General features: G+C 45.1%; 1 protein-coding gene across 1 annotated transcript in view; it reads left to right on the plus strand.

Annotated features, from left to right (window-relative positions):
- The window catches only part of ERGIC1 (endoplasmic reticulum-golgi intermediate compartment 1), a 124338-nt gene that overhangs the window by 12535 nt on the left and 96666 nt on the right, over positions 1 to 15137 (plus strand). Inside the window, exon 2 of the mRNA XM_077265792.1 lies at positions 12830 to 12891. Coding sequence (XP_077121907.1) covers positions 12830 to 12891 — 62 coding nt within the window. The remainder of the gene's footprint in view (positions 1 to 12829; positions 12892 to 15137) is intronic.

Raw genomic sequence — 15137 nt, forward strand, 5'->3', positions numbered from 1 at the left:
GATGTGAAAAACTAGTCTGAATGAGCTCTTAGGCAGCACGTTTGCCTTGCCTTAATGTATACTTGCTCGACTCTATGGCATTTCTTTGGAAATCTACTTTTTTGGGCCATGAGGACAAAGCAACTTTTTTCCTTCAATTATTTATTTATTTATTTATTTTCATGGCTGATCGCTTTTAATTCTGTTTTGGAAGCTTAGTGGGCAAAAAATTCAGAAATGTTTTCTTTTAATAGCATTCAACTATTTCCTGATTGTGGGCATGTAGCCTAAGAAACAAAAATTGTAGCTGACGAAAACCCACCATTAAAATGCACTAAAAAAATCGCAAGTAATCTAATTTCATTAATTGGTACAGAAAATGCCTAAAAAAATCACACAAAATACTCATCTTGAGAACTTAGCCCTAGGTTACGTGCACACAACGTGTTTGTTTTTTTTAAGCGTTTTCGGAAAAAAAAAAAGAATGAACTTATGCATGTCTATGTAAAAACTATGTGCTGTTGATATGTTCAGGCTTTCGAGCATCTGATAACCACTTGTGACTTGATAATTCTACAGGTCTTTTCTGCTCTGTAAATTACAATGGGAAGGCTCGAGAGACGCCAGTGTGTCATCTCGAGTTTTGCAAGAATTTTTGCTTCCTGTCACTTCTGAAGCGTTTTCCTCTTGAAAGTCTCAGTGGGATCGCCCACCTGAAAAAGACGCCATGTCAACAAACAATGATGGTTGTACAAAGATGGCTACTTTCGGAGATTTCAAAAGACCCTTTGCTTTCATGACAACCCTTTTGTACCCCATTCAAGTTGTGAAGAGTCTGTTAACCCTCCCTTTGCCTCTATCTAACCTTCATATACCCCAGTCACTTTTGGCTCGACATCCTTTACCAAAACAATTTGTAACAGTATTTGTTGTGGGTGAAGTAAATGGCTGTCGTGCAGTGGCATAACTAGTCAGATGGGCCCAAGTGTAAAATTTTTGACCTGGGCCCTTTCCCCCACTTGTTGGTCAGGGGTATGAGCCTTTGTAACATTCTATATCTTATCAGGATATACGTGTTGCCCTCCCTCCCCAATTATGTTGATACTAGATGGTGGCCCGATTCTAACGCATCGGGTATTCTAGAATATGTATGTATGTATATAGCAGCCACATAGTATATAGCATAGGCCATGTAGTATATAGGAGCCATGTAGTATATAGCAGACAAATAGTACGTGGCCTGTGCTATATACTATGTGGCTGCTATATACATACATACATACATACGATGCGTTAATACAGGCCACACAGTATATAACACAGCCCACGTACTATATAACACAGCCCACGCAGTATATAACACAGGCGATGTAGTATATAACATAGGCCACGCAGTATATAACACAGGGCACGTAGTATATAGCACAGCCCACGCAGTATATAACACTGCCCATGTAGTATATAGCAGAGCCCCCGCAGTATATCACACAGCCCAACAGGGGTCTGCGCTGCTCTTACAGGTCATGTATTGCCTCTTTTCCTAGCCTCTCTTTATGTATATTTATATTTGCACTGTGCACCACTACTAGTATAGGTTACTTATTAAACCTTGGTCATTTGGCATTTTATTCCCGTCCTATCGGGGTTTGCGCTGCTCTTATAGGTTATATTATAGATCTTCCTTCTTAGCCTTTTTTACCTATTATAGCTGCACTATGCATTACTGCTAGTATAGGCTACTTATTATACCTTTGTCACTTGGCACTTTATTCCCATCCTATCGGGGTTTGCGCTGCTCTTATAAGTTGTGTATTGCCTCCTATCCTAGCCTTCTTTTACTTATTATAGTTGCACTGTGCATTATTGCTAGTATAGGCTACTTACTATACATTTGTCACTTGGCACTTTATCCCCGTCTACTAATTGGATGTGAATTATTATTACTATATTACCCAGTTTTGGAACTATGTATTGAACTTTATATACAATTGAAATCTGAAGAGGGCTGAAAATAATTTATAGGATCATATACCTTGAATTGGCACTTGGTTAGAGTGCAGGGCACTGTATTGGCAGCTATTTTGTATTGTATCTCTTTTTATAGATTTCCTGTATTGTACGTATATGTGTAATAAAAAGACATTTTAATTTTCTACTATGGCATCTGCTTCCATTGTGTTTGTAGGAGTATAACACACAGCCAACGTAGTATATCACACAGCCGACGCAGTATTTAGCAGTGGGTGCACCATATCCCTGTTAAAAAAAATAATAAAAATAAATAATTAAAATAAAAAATAGTGATATACTCACCCGCCGGGATCCACCGAAGCTCTGGCGATGCGTGCGCGGCTGCCGCCATCTTCCGTTCCCAGGATGCATTGCGAAATTACCCAGAAGACTTAGCGGTCTCGCGAGACCGCTAAGTCTTCTGGGTAATTTCGCAATGCATCTCTGGGAACGGAAGATGGCGGCAGCCGCGTGCGGCTCGGTGGACTACGGAGGGTGAGAATAGCAGGTTTTTTGTGTTTTTATTATTTTTAACATTACATTTTTTACTATTGATGCTGCATAGGCAGCATCAATAGTAAAAAGTTGGGGACACAGGGTTAATAGCAGCTTTAACGGACTGCGTTACACTGCGGCATAGTGCGGTCCGTTACCGCTGGCATTAACCCTGTGTTAGCAGTGACCGGAAGGGTGTATGGAGCGGGCGCCGGGCACTGACTGCAGGGGAGTAGGGAGGGACTAATAGGACTGTGCCCATCGCTGATTGGTCGCGGCAGCCATGACAGGCAGCTGGCGAGACCAATCAGCGACGCGGGATTTCCCTTACGGAAGTTGAGGACAGAAAGACGGAAGTACCCCTTAGACAATTATATATATAGATATCCCCCATCCTTTGCCATTTCTGATACATATGTCTCCCATCCTTTACTGGCATATATGTCCCCTACCTTTTGGCCCCTTACTGGCATATATGTCCCCCATCCTGGGCCCCTTACTTTTATATATGTCTTCGATCCTGGTATATATGGTCCACATTCTGGGCTCATCCTGATATGTGTCCCCTATCTTGGGCGGGCCCCTTCCTGGTATAATAATGTTCCTCATCCTGGGCCCATCCTGTACTTGAACTCATGAATAAAAAAAAAAAGTTTCTATTCCCCCCTCCCTCCTCTCCAACGTCCCGTTGCGTCTTCTGTAGTCAGCAGCTGTCTTCAGCGTGCAAGCAACGGGCAGCGCAAGATGTCAATGCCATGTACCCCCAGTCATGGGCACGCCAACGTGAGCTGTTGGCCTCTGATTAGATGGCAGGTCTCTGCACTGCAATGCATTTCAACTGAATGTGTGTCCTTGTACGCGTATCCAGCTGAAATAGGCGTCAGCTGGCCCCCGTCATGCACTGGCCTGGTCACACCCTCTGCGACCCCGATCGTTATGCCCCGGCTGTTATGTATTGTTGTATCGCATTTTGATAACCTCTGGCTTCATTAAAGGTAATGATATGCGGACGTCAGTGAGGAATCATCATGTCTAATAGATACGAATGCTCATATTCATCATCACGTTCATGGTCTGTCATAATGAAAGCATTTCCTAGTGATCAGCTCACATCTTCCCCAAAGACTCTGCTCAGGAAACCGGAGTGAAATGCATTCCTCCAACCCATCCTGTTCTCCCCTTCTCTGCTGGGTTGTTTGTCTGGAGGAACGGCTTGGAGCCGCCGCTGGGCGTCAGCTTTAGCATGCAGGAAGCCCATTGCTTTCCTCTGAGCAGTGCCATGATGTCATGGTTGGCAGTAATGTAAATGGTGTGTGACGGAGACTCTGAAACTGCTGCCACTTTCATGATTTAGGTTTGGGAAGGGGCGCTTAGAATAACTTGTCTGGACCTTTTTTAGATTTTTGTTTTGTCCCACACAAGTCTATTCTCTGTTTTTGCTGCTTGTTTCTCTTACAATTACTACAACTCTATGAACGTGACTTCTGGCAATCTCATCTTGTAATGTAATATACTTTTAAATAAAATAATAGTTTTATCTAATTTTGACCAGAATAGTTTTTAGGGTGGATCAATTTAAGGATATGGGTTATTAAACGTGTCTTCACTCTTGTGTAACCTAAAATATCACCAGGAAGCAGGTCTTTCCTGGCGGCAGTAGTGAGGCCATGTCTTCAGCGTCCATTTTCCTTTTGTTTGCATGTATGTCATATTATAAGGGTTATTATGGTACCCTGGAGATCACAGCAGGTGTGGGCTAACACAATAGATTGGCATTATTGCTGGGTCTATTGTATAAAGCAGAATTTAATGGGTCACTGGCCGCTACAACTTCACTGCAATACTACTCTGGCGACATTGTTTTACACATACCGTGATTTTTTAAAAATTATTTCTGTGGAAATCAATGAATGATCCCAAGACTTGCTATGCACATTAGTTAGAAAAATTGATTTCTCGCCCAATTTCCCCATACATATTGCATGGCCCAGCAAAGTATATACAGGTTCTATTATGGGGTGAGAAAAGTAAACGACTGCCAGACCCCACAAGCGGTGGTTTATCTTCTTTGAAAAAATAGCATCTGGTATGTTGATATTTGACTGCCTGATTTGTTTCTCCCCAACATTTCATTGGGGAGAGGTAACTGACCTCAGTCCCATTGTACAATGAACTTATTTGCTATCGCTCTATTATTTACCCATGGACTCCAGAACCCTATTATCTAGAGTAACTCCGTTTGCAACAGTCCGTTATATACACTATTGCATAATGCAGATGCTCACAAATAGACTTCACCGCATTCAAAAAAGCGACTATAACGTTCAAGTAGGCCCTCACCTCTGCTAAACAGCTCTTCTTCACAACCCTCGTATCTTCTTTATCCCAGAAACTCAAACAGTTATTCAACACAATTCTAAAAAACTTTTTTGGCACTGAGGGTGATCAATGAGTGGAACAGGCTGCCACGAGAGGTGGTGGGTTCTCCTTCAATGGAAGTCTTCAAACAGAGGCTGGACAGACATCTGTCTGGGATGATTTAGTGAATCCTGCATTGAGCAGGGGTTGGACACGATGACCCTGGAGGTCCCTTCCAGCTCTACCATTCTATTCTAACACTTTTAAATCCCTCCTCGACCACCATCTTTTAACCTTTCTGACCATTTTTATATGACTCAACTGAAAAATGAAGCAGCTTTGAAAAAAAAAATAAATAAAAAAATGAACTGTCATTTTGTGTCTACAGATGTTATGCAGTCCTATGTGTCTTCATGGTAACAGACTACAAACAAACCCATTATAGCCTAATCCTGTGGTTACATTCCCATTTCTCTCTTTTCCACTTCTTCATAATTTAAGTTTATAAAACATTGGTCACAAAACAGTAGGACATGTTTATTACAGACCATTTCCGAAGCTGCTTAATTTTCATGGACAGCATGTATCAAGCACTGGCTGTATAATCTTGCCCCAGGTATGTTTGACTCTGAAACGCTGCGGAATTTCAGAGGAAAACCTACTTTAAATGCCGCCTGTCCGCTGCCCTGGAGTGACAGGTTTCTTCCTATACAGTATGTGCAAGTAGACAGAGACCTGTTAGTTACTGGCAAAAGTCATAGAGAAGCCTCTGGGAACCCACTTGTCCACTTAGGCCTCTTTCACACTTGCGTCGGTACAGGTCCATAGCTATGTGTCGGACCGATGCACATTGTGAAATTTATGCACGACATGGGCAGCGGATGCAGTTTTTCAACGCATCCGCTGCCCAGTCTAAAGTCTGGGGAGGAGTTCCGTCCGCGCATGCGTGGTAGAAAATGGCATGCGCGACGTATGAAAAAACGTTCACTTGATCATTTTTTCATGCCGACAGTCCGCCAAAACTTGACGCATCCAGTGCACGACGGACGCGACGTATGGCCATACGTCGCGATCTGTCAGCAATACAAGTCTATGGGGGAAAATCCTGCAGGCACATTTGCAGGATCCGTTTTATTCCCCAAAACGGCGGATTGTGACGTATGTCGCACAACGCTAGTGTGAAAGAGGCCTTACGCTATGTGCACACTTTGCGGGGTCCTCTGCGGGTTCTCCCGCAGCGGATTTGATAAATCTGCAGGGCGAAACCGCTTCGGTTATCCCTGCAGATTTATCGCGGTTTGTTTTGCGGTTTCCGCTGCGGGTTTACTCCTATACTATTGATATGCAGCATCAATAGTAATGTTAAAAATAATAAAAAATGGTTTATACTCACCCTCTGACGTCCCGATCTCCTCGGCGCTGCACGCGGCGGTCCGGTTCCAAAGATGCTGTGCGAGAAGGACCTTCGTGACATCACGGTCATGTGACCGCGACGTCACCGCAGGTCCTGCTCGCACACCAACCCTGATACCGGACAGCCGCGTGCAGCGCTGAGAGGTGAGTATATCATTATTTTTTATTTTAATTCTTTTTTTTTTTTTTAAACTAATATGGTTCCCAGGGCCTGGAGGAGAGTCTCCTCTCCTCCATCCCGGGTACCATCTGCACATGATCCGCTTACTTCCCACATCGTGGGCACAGCCCCATGCGGGAAGTTAGCGGATCAATGCATTCCTATGTGTGCAGAATCGCAGCGATTATGCACAAAGAAGTGACATGCTGCGGAATGTAAACTGCTGCGTTTCTGCGCGTTTTTTCCCGCAGCATGTGCACAGCGTATTGCGGTTTTCATAGGGTTTACATGTAAATGTAAACGCTATGGAAACTGCTGCGGACCCGCAGCATCAAAATCGCCGCGGATCCGCGGTAAAACCCACAAAGTGTGAACATGGCCTCAGTCTACAGCACGGTCTCTGTCCGCTGTGGCATTTCAAACATGTAATTATCTGAAACCCGTCAGCATTTCAGAGTTAAACATGCCTGGCTGAGATAACACAGCCAATGTCTGATACAATGCTGCCCACGGATCGGGCACGGTGTCTGGTTCCCTGTAAGCCACAATTCATCATTCCATTTTTTCCAATTTTTTTTATTTTTTGTGAATACCTCTAAATTTGTGACATTTTGATTTGTGACTAAATTCATCAAATAATGTGGCCCTTTTTTACATTTTTCTTTTGTTTAGTTAGGTCTTTTATTTTTAAGTCATTGTGACTTTTCCAGATGATTTTAGATTGTTAAAAAACAAAAATCTTACAATTTTGGCACAAATGTTCTCCAGTCACCCCACCCATCTCAGTGATTTTTATGTGCGCCTGTTATTCTGATGCAACATTTTGCGCTTACACAGTTACAGAACAAGTCAGATGCCCCCAAAATAAACCATTTTTGCTCTGCGCAAAATTCATGAAGCATGTGTGCCATTTTGAAGGATTTGGCACAAAAACGGTAATGAACTTCGTGGCAAAAAGAACAGAGACTTGGGAAAAAACGCAAATGATGATTCTGGCCTGAGTATTCTGTTACTGTTAACCACTTTAGTGGTACAACAGCTGTCTCCAAATCTAAAGGTTAGAAAATATTTAGGTGCGGGAATTCATGTTTTTTATAGATATGTAAATTTTTACAAATGTTTGACCAAATAATTGCCAATTCTCTTATTTGTCTGTGCCTATTAAATAAAGTCTATACAAGAACCTAGCAAGGAAGAAAATGGTAGTCAACAATTTTGACTGTTGAGTTGTAGAAATCCTGCATGGAAAGTTACCAGTGCAGTAACCAGATTCATGGTGTAGTAAGTGCGCCGTCCAAGGTTTAATGCAGGCTGCAGGTAATGGCTTTGTCGCTAAAGCCCTGAAACCACCTTTCTAAGAGTGTTTATTCAGTAATGGATTATCTCAAGAGGTTTAACCTCATGGCCCACTCGCTGCACACCCTAGATTAAGGCTCTTTTAACAAGCTCCAATTGTGTGCTGTTCTTCATTTGTGAAACACATGTGCTTAACCTTGGGATAAACTGCCTTAGCAATGGCATGTCAAAACCTTTTATTAAAGTTTATGCCAAAGCAGCTCCTTTGGCTCCGAGCCCATGCAGTCAGCTATCTGGGCAATTTAATACATTTGACGTGGAGGGAGTTGAATGGCGTGCTGGTTTTGGAAAGGGAAGTGGAAAAAGAAAGCAGTATCTTGTATTCTTGTCGCTTTCAGTCTGAGATACTTTTAATTCATTAGGAAATGGCGTATATGTGTCGTGCACCTTAATAATAGTGGTGGAGATAAATACAGTCAAGGCCAAAAGTTTTGAGACTGACATGATTGCTGCTTTAGTGATTTGAGACTACTGTTGTGTGGGATTGCTCTTCATCCAAAGGAGTGGGCCAATTCACAATTTTGCCTAAAAACATTGGCATGAATAAAGAATTAAACTTCCTCCAAAGCAATTTCTCCCAATAATCCAGGAGCAAAAATGACCAATGCTTTTTCTAGCCAGATGAAGCACCATGCTATAAGGCTAAGTGGTTTGGTGAGCAAAACTGGAAAATTGTTAGGTCTATCAACAGGAAACTCCAGATCTCAATCCCACTGAGATACTCTAGTCAATCCTCAAAATGCAGGTGGAGAAGCAAAAAACACAAATTGTGATCAACTTCAAGCATTGATTAGCAAGAATTGGTTTGCCATCAGTCAGGATTTACCCCAGAAGCTGATATCCAGCACGTCAGGGCAAATTGCAGAAGAATTGTAAAATAAAGGTCAACACTGTAAATAAATGTGATGTATGTTTTAAAGCTTATGAAATGCGTATAATTGTACTTCTGTAACCATAGAGACATCAGACTAAAAGATATAGAAATGCTGAAGCAGAAAACTTTGTGACAGCCAAAATTTGTCAGACTCCAAAACTTTTGCACATGACTGTGCACTTTTGAAGCTAGTCTATGCCCCTAACCCTGAATGTGCTCATGTTCTATAATTATGTGATGGCATTCTGTCTAAGCTTATGCCATGCACTGGTATCTGGGCATACCCTTAGTATTTGCATGACTATTTCATGTGTATATATTTTCTGTATCCTGTATTTGCAGTGAATGAGTGGAAAATTATAGGGAAGTTTATATATATATGAGGCATCGCGATTACTCGCTAATCCCGCCCCCTGCACAGTAGCTTCGCCCCCCACCACATCACCACACACAATCCTGCCCCCCACCCCATTACCACACACAATCCGCACCACATCACCACACACAATCCTGCCCCCCACCACATCACCACACACAATCCGCACCACATCACCACACATAATCCCGCCCCCCACCACATCACCACACACAATCCTGCCCGCCACCACATCACCACACACAATCCTGCCCCCCACCCCATTACCACACACAATCCGTACCACATCACCATACACAATCCTGCCCCCCACCACATCACCACACACAATCCGCACCACATCACCACACATAATCCCGCCCCCCACCACATCACCACACACAATCCGCACCACATCACCACACACAATCCGCACCACATCACCACACACAATCCGCACCACATCACCACACACAATCCTGCCCCCCACCACATCACCACACACAATCCGCACCACATCACCACACACAATCCTGCCCCCCACCACATCACCGCACACAATCCGCACCACATCACCACACACAATCCTGCCCCCCACCACATCACCACACACAATCCGCACCACATCACCACACACAATCCCGCCCCCCACCACATCACCACACACAATCCGCACCACATCACCACACACAATCCTGCCCCCCACCACATCACCACACACAATCCGCACCACATCACCACACACAATCCTGCCCCCCACCACATCACCACACACAATCCGCACCACATCACCACACACAATCCCGCCCCCACCACATCACCACACACAATCCGCACCACATCACCACACACAATCCTGCCCCCCACCACATCACCACACACAATCCGCACCACATCACCACACATAATCCCGCCCCCCACCACATCACCACACACAATCCGCACCACATCACCACACACAATCCCGCCCCCACCACATCACCACACACAATCCGCACCACATCACCACACACAATCCTGCCCCCCACCACATCACCACACACAATCCGCACCACATCACCACACATAATCCCGCCCCCCACCACATCACCACACACAATCCGCACCACATCACCACACACAATCCCGCCCCCACCACATCACCACACACAATCCGCACCACATCACCACACACAATCCTGCCCCCCACCACATCACCACACACAATCCGCACCACATCACCACACACAATCCCGCCCCCACCACATCACCACACACAATCCGCACCACATCACCACACACAATCCTGCCCCCCACCACATCACCACACACAATCCGCACCACATCACCACACATAATCCCGCCCCCCACCACATCACCACACACAATCCGCACCACATCACCACACACAATCCCGCCCCCACCACATCACCACACACAGTCCTGCCCCCCACCACATCACCACACACAATCCGCACCACATCACCACACATAATCCCGCCCCCCACCACATCACCACACACAATCCGCACCACATCACCACACACAATCCCGCCCCCACCACATCACCACACACAATCCGCACCACATCACCACACACAATCCTGCCCCCCACCACATCACCACACACAATCCGCACCACATCACCACACACAATCCTGCCCCCCACCACATCACCACACACAATCCGCACCACATCACCACACATAATCCCGCCCCCCACCACATCACCACACACAATCCTGCCCGCCACCACATCACCACACACAATCCTGCCCCCCACCCCATTACCACACACAATCCGTACCACATCACCATACACAATCCTGCCCCCCACCACATCACCACACACAATCCGCACCACATCACCACACATAATCCCGCCCCCCACCACATCACCACACACAATCCGCACCACATCACCACACACAATCCGCACCACATCACCACACACAATCCGCACCACATCACCACACACAATCCTGCCCCCCACCACATCACCACACACAATCCGCACCACATCACCACACACAATCCTGCCCCCCACCACATCACCGCACACAATCCGCACCACATCACCACACACAATCCTGCCCCCCACCACATCACCACACACAATCCGCACCACATCACCACACACAATCCCGCCCCCCACCACATCACCACACACAATCCGCACCACATCACCACACACAATCCTGCCCCCCACCACATCACCACACACAATCCGCACCACATCACCACACACAATCCTGCCCCCCACCACATCACCACACACAATCCGCACCACATCACCACACACAATCCCGCCCCCACCACATCACCACACACAATCCGCACCACATCACCACACACAATCCTGCCCCCCACCACATCACCACACACAATCCGCACCACATCACCACACATAATCCCGCCCCCCACCACATCACCACACACAATCCGCACCACATCACCACACACAATCCCGCCCCCACCACATCACCACACACAATCCGCACCACATCACCACACACAATCCTGCCCCCCACCACATCACCACACACAATCCGCACCACATCACCACACATAATCCCGCCCCCCACCACATCACCACACACAATCCGCACCACATCACCACACACAATCCCGCCCCCACCACATCACCACACACAATCCGCACCACATCACCACACACAATCCTGCCCCCCACCACATCACCACACACAATCCGCACCACATCACCACACACAATCCCGCCCCCACCACATCACCACACACAATCCGCACCACATCACCACACACAATCCTGCCCCCCACCACATCACCACACACAATCCGCACCACATCACCACACATAATCCCGCCCCCCACCACATCACCACACACAATCCGCACCACATCACCACACACAATCCCGCCCCCACCACATCACCACACACAATCCGCACCACATCACCACACACAGTCCTGCCCCCCACCACATCACCACACACAATCCGCACCACATCACCACACATAATCCCGCCCCCCACCACATCACCACACACAATCCGCACCACATCACCACACACAATCCCGCCCCCACCACATCACCACACACAATCCGCACCACATCACCACACACAATCCTGCCCCCCACCACATCACCACACACAATCCGCACCACATCACCACACATAATCCCGCCCCCCACCACATCACCACACACAATCCGCACCACATCACCACACACAATCCCGCCCCCACCACATCACCACACACAATCCGCACCACATCACCACACACAATCCTGCCCCCCACCATCACCACACACAATCCGCACCACATCACCACACACAATCCTGCCCCCCACCACATCACCACACACAATCCGCACCACATCACCACACATAATCCCGCCCCCCACCACATCACCACACTATTGTTATTAACTTCATTTTAAGTTAAATTACCACCTGCGTAAGCGCTATTGAATATTGTCATTATTTACTTTAGTTTAATCACCAGCAGCGTTAATTAGATAGCAATGAGCGTGCCGAGCGGTAGCTGGCTGGAAACATCTAGTATAGTATATAAGTAGTTACTTGTGATTCCATCCTGTGTGTTGGTCTGGCCTCCACCTCCTGATCATAAATCATCAATTAACAAAATTCTGAAAGATGGGCTACATACATTCTCGTGATGGCAGTACTGTATGTTATGTACAACCATGAAACCTAAAACTTTGGATAGACACTTAGAGGTTTCCCAATAGCATGATTATATTTGGGCCTAGCGTGAAGGATGTGGAGATGCTCTAAATTTACAAAAGCCCCCTTACTCATCTGTTTAGTCTTTTATTAACATTTCTTTACTTTTTTGGCACTAGGTTTGACATCTACCGGAAGGTGCCTAAAGACCTAACACAGCCCACCTACACTGGCGCTATCAGTAAGTGATCTATGTTCTATGCATGTTTGCTTTTTTAGAATTATTTAATCCCTTTAATGACGAAAATCAACGTAGGGATCATGTATGTTTTCTATCATTATTCTGAAATACAGCAGAAGAATAGCGGATGTTGAACTTTTAGGCTATGTGCACACGTTGCGTTTTTTTTGTGTGTTTTTTTCGCGGTAAAAACGCTTAAACGCTTACAAAACGCTTCCCATTATTTCTAATGGAATTCCGCATTGTTGTGCACATGTAAAAAACGCAGCATGTTCATTAATTTTGCAGAATTTCCGCGTTTTTTGCCGCTATTTATTGTATTGGGAAGCTTTGGAAAAAAATGCGAGCGGTTTTCCTGCGAAAGAAGTCTGGTTTTGCTCAGGAAAATTCTGCAGACATTCTGCAACGTGTGCACATAGCCTTACTGGCACCTGCCCAATTTATGATAATGCATGTTCTTCAGGTGTTGCCTGTATGTTGAGACCCCATTCCAGATGACTAATGGTAATATACTAATATGTTTGCTCCAAAGAAGTCACATTTTATTAATAGTGTAGAAGATGCTACGCCCATCATTGTTTGTTAGCCAAGTGTTAAGAATATAGGGATCACACCAAATTCCAGAGGAGACAGGTGGTCAAAAACCCTCAGGTAACTACTGACACCTACAGCAAGATTTGTTAGCAGCAGACACTGAGGTTTCATTTTGCACCATGGGATCTCACTCTGATCAATGTTGGTATATGTGGCCATGCACATGTCCAATTATTTTTTTCCCCTCCCCCACCTGATCAGACAGAGACTGCCCAAGGAAAATATCCCTGCATGCTCGAGTTTGATCCAATATTTGGATTGTACACTGCCATGCAAGTCAGTGAGTGAGACGAAACTTGTACTGGACTTGGATGACGTCTGAATGCAGTCTACGTACTGAAAGAATGGAGACAATAGTAAAAAATTTTTTTTTAGACCACCTTCTCCTCATCCAAGAGAATTAGAGAACACTATGCTCACACTTTGATTAAACTTTGAAGAAACTCTGAACAACCCGCCTACAGTTAAGAATGGTGGTGCTTGCTGATGATCTGGGGCTGATTTCTTTCCTTTGACCCTGGATATCTGTGGCATGTAGAGGGAAAGATAGATTTATTCAAGAATCGAGAAATCCAGGAGAACACATCGTCTTCTCTCAAGAAGCTGAATCTTGGATTCCAAAAGGACAGTGATCCCAACCATACCTTAAGTCCACCAAGACTTGGTTCGTTTCTCATCTGACTTCAAATCCTATGAAAGATTTTCTATGGTGGTTTAAGAAAGTGTTTTCAGTACACAAACCCAAAAATACTCATGAACTTGAGGCCATTGCCCATGAGGAATGGGCTTAGATTCTTCAAGAACGTTTCCGGAAGGTTGTGTCTGGCTTTGTATTATGTTTGCAGGAGGTCATAACAGTCAAAAGTGATCTACTATGGACTTAAAAATACTTGTCATGATGGGGTTGAATGATTCCGAGAGTGCAGTAGTCATTAAAAGAAGCATTTTGTGCTGCCTTTGGAGACACAATTTGTTATCTTGGCCATGTTGAGCTGTTTAAATTGTTCTTCGTTGGTTTAATACGAAAAGCCGAAAGCTTGTAATTTTTATATTTCCTCTGATCTGACCTCTCCTTAGATCTCCCTAATTTTCATACCGTACCAGGTTGGTTTTTCTTGTGTCCCAGAATGATCCTATGGTGGTCCTGTATAAAATCCACTTTTAATTTTCCTGGAATGTTGTCTGAATAAGGAGAGCTTTTAGGTTTACTAATAAATAGAAATGCGCTTTATAATTCAGTATGAATTCACATTGTAGTCACATGCTGGCTAAGACGTTTCTTCCTGGTATTTATTTCCTGTGACATCAATGCAGATTTGCAAAATACTGGTACGGTAACAATGCTCTTTTGTGCCACGCACACACTATCCTTTGAGGTCCTGCTTATCCATGGCCACTGGGCATAGTGATTACTTAGTCTGCTTTATTAACTATTTTATGGTTTAAGAATAATTTTTATTTTATTTTATTTTTTATATAATTATAGAGTTTGTCCTATAAGCAACACTTATCACCTGCCTACAAGACGGATAATAAATGTACAGCATGTTTGTTGGGATTCGTTGGAGCCTCAGCAGCCAGATACCCCAAGAGCAGGGGGAAGGGACCCCTGAGTGAATGGTGTTACTGAGCCTGTGTGACCACAATTCGTA

Source organism: Ranitomeya variabilis, chromosome 5 (assembly GCF_051348905.1).
Source record: "Ranitomeya variabilis isolate aRanVar5 chromosome 5, aRanVar5.hap1, whole genome shotgun sequence".
Lineage (NCBI taxonomy): Eukaryota > Metazoa > Chordata > Amphibia > Anura > Dendrobatidae > Ranitomeya > Ranitomeya variabilis.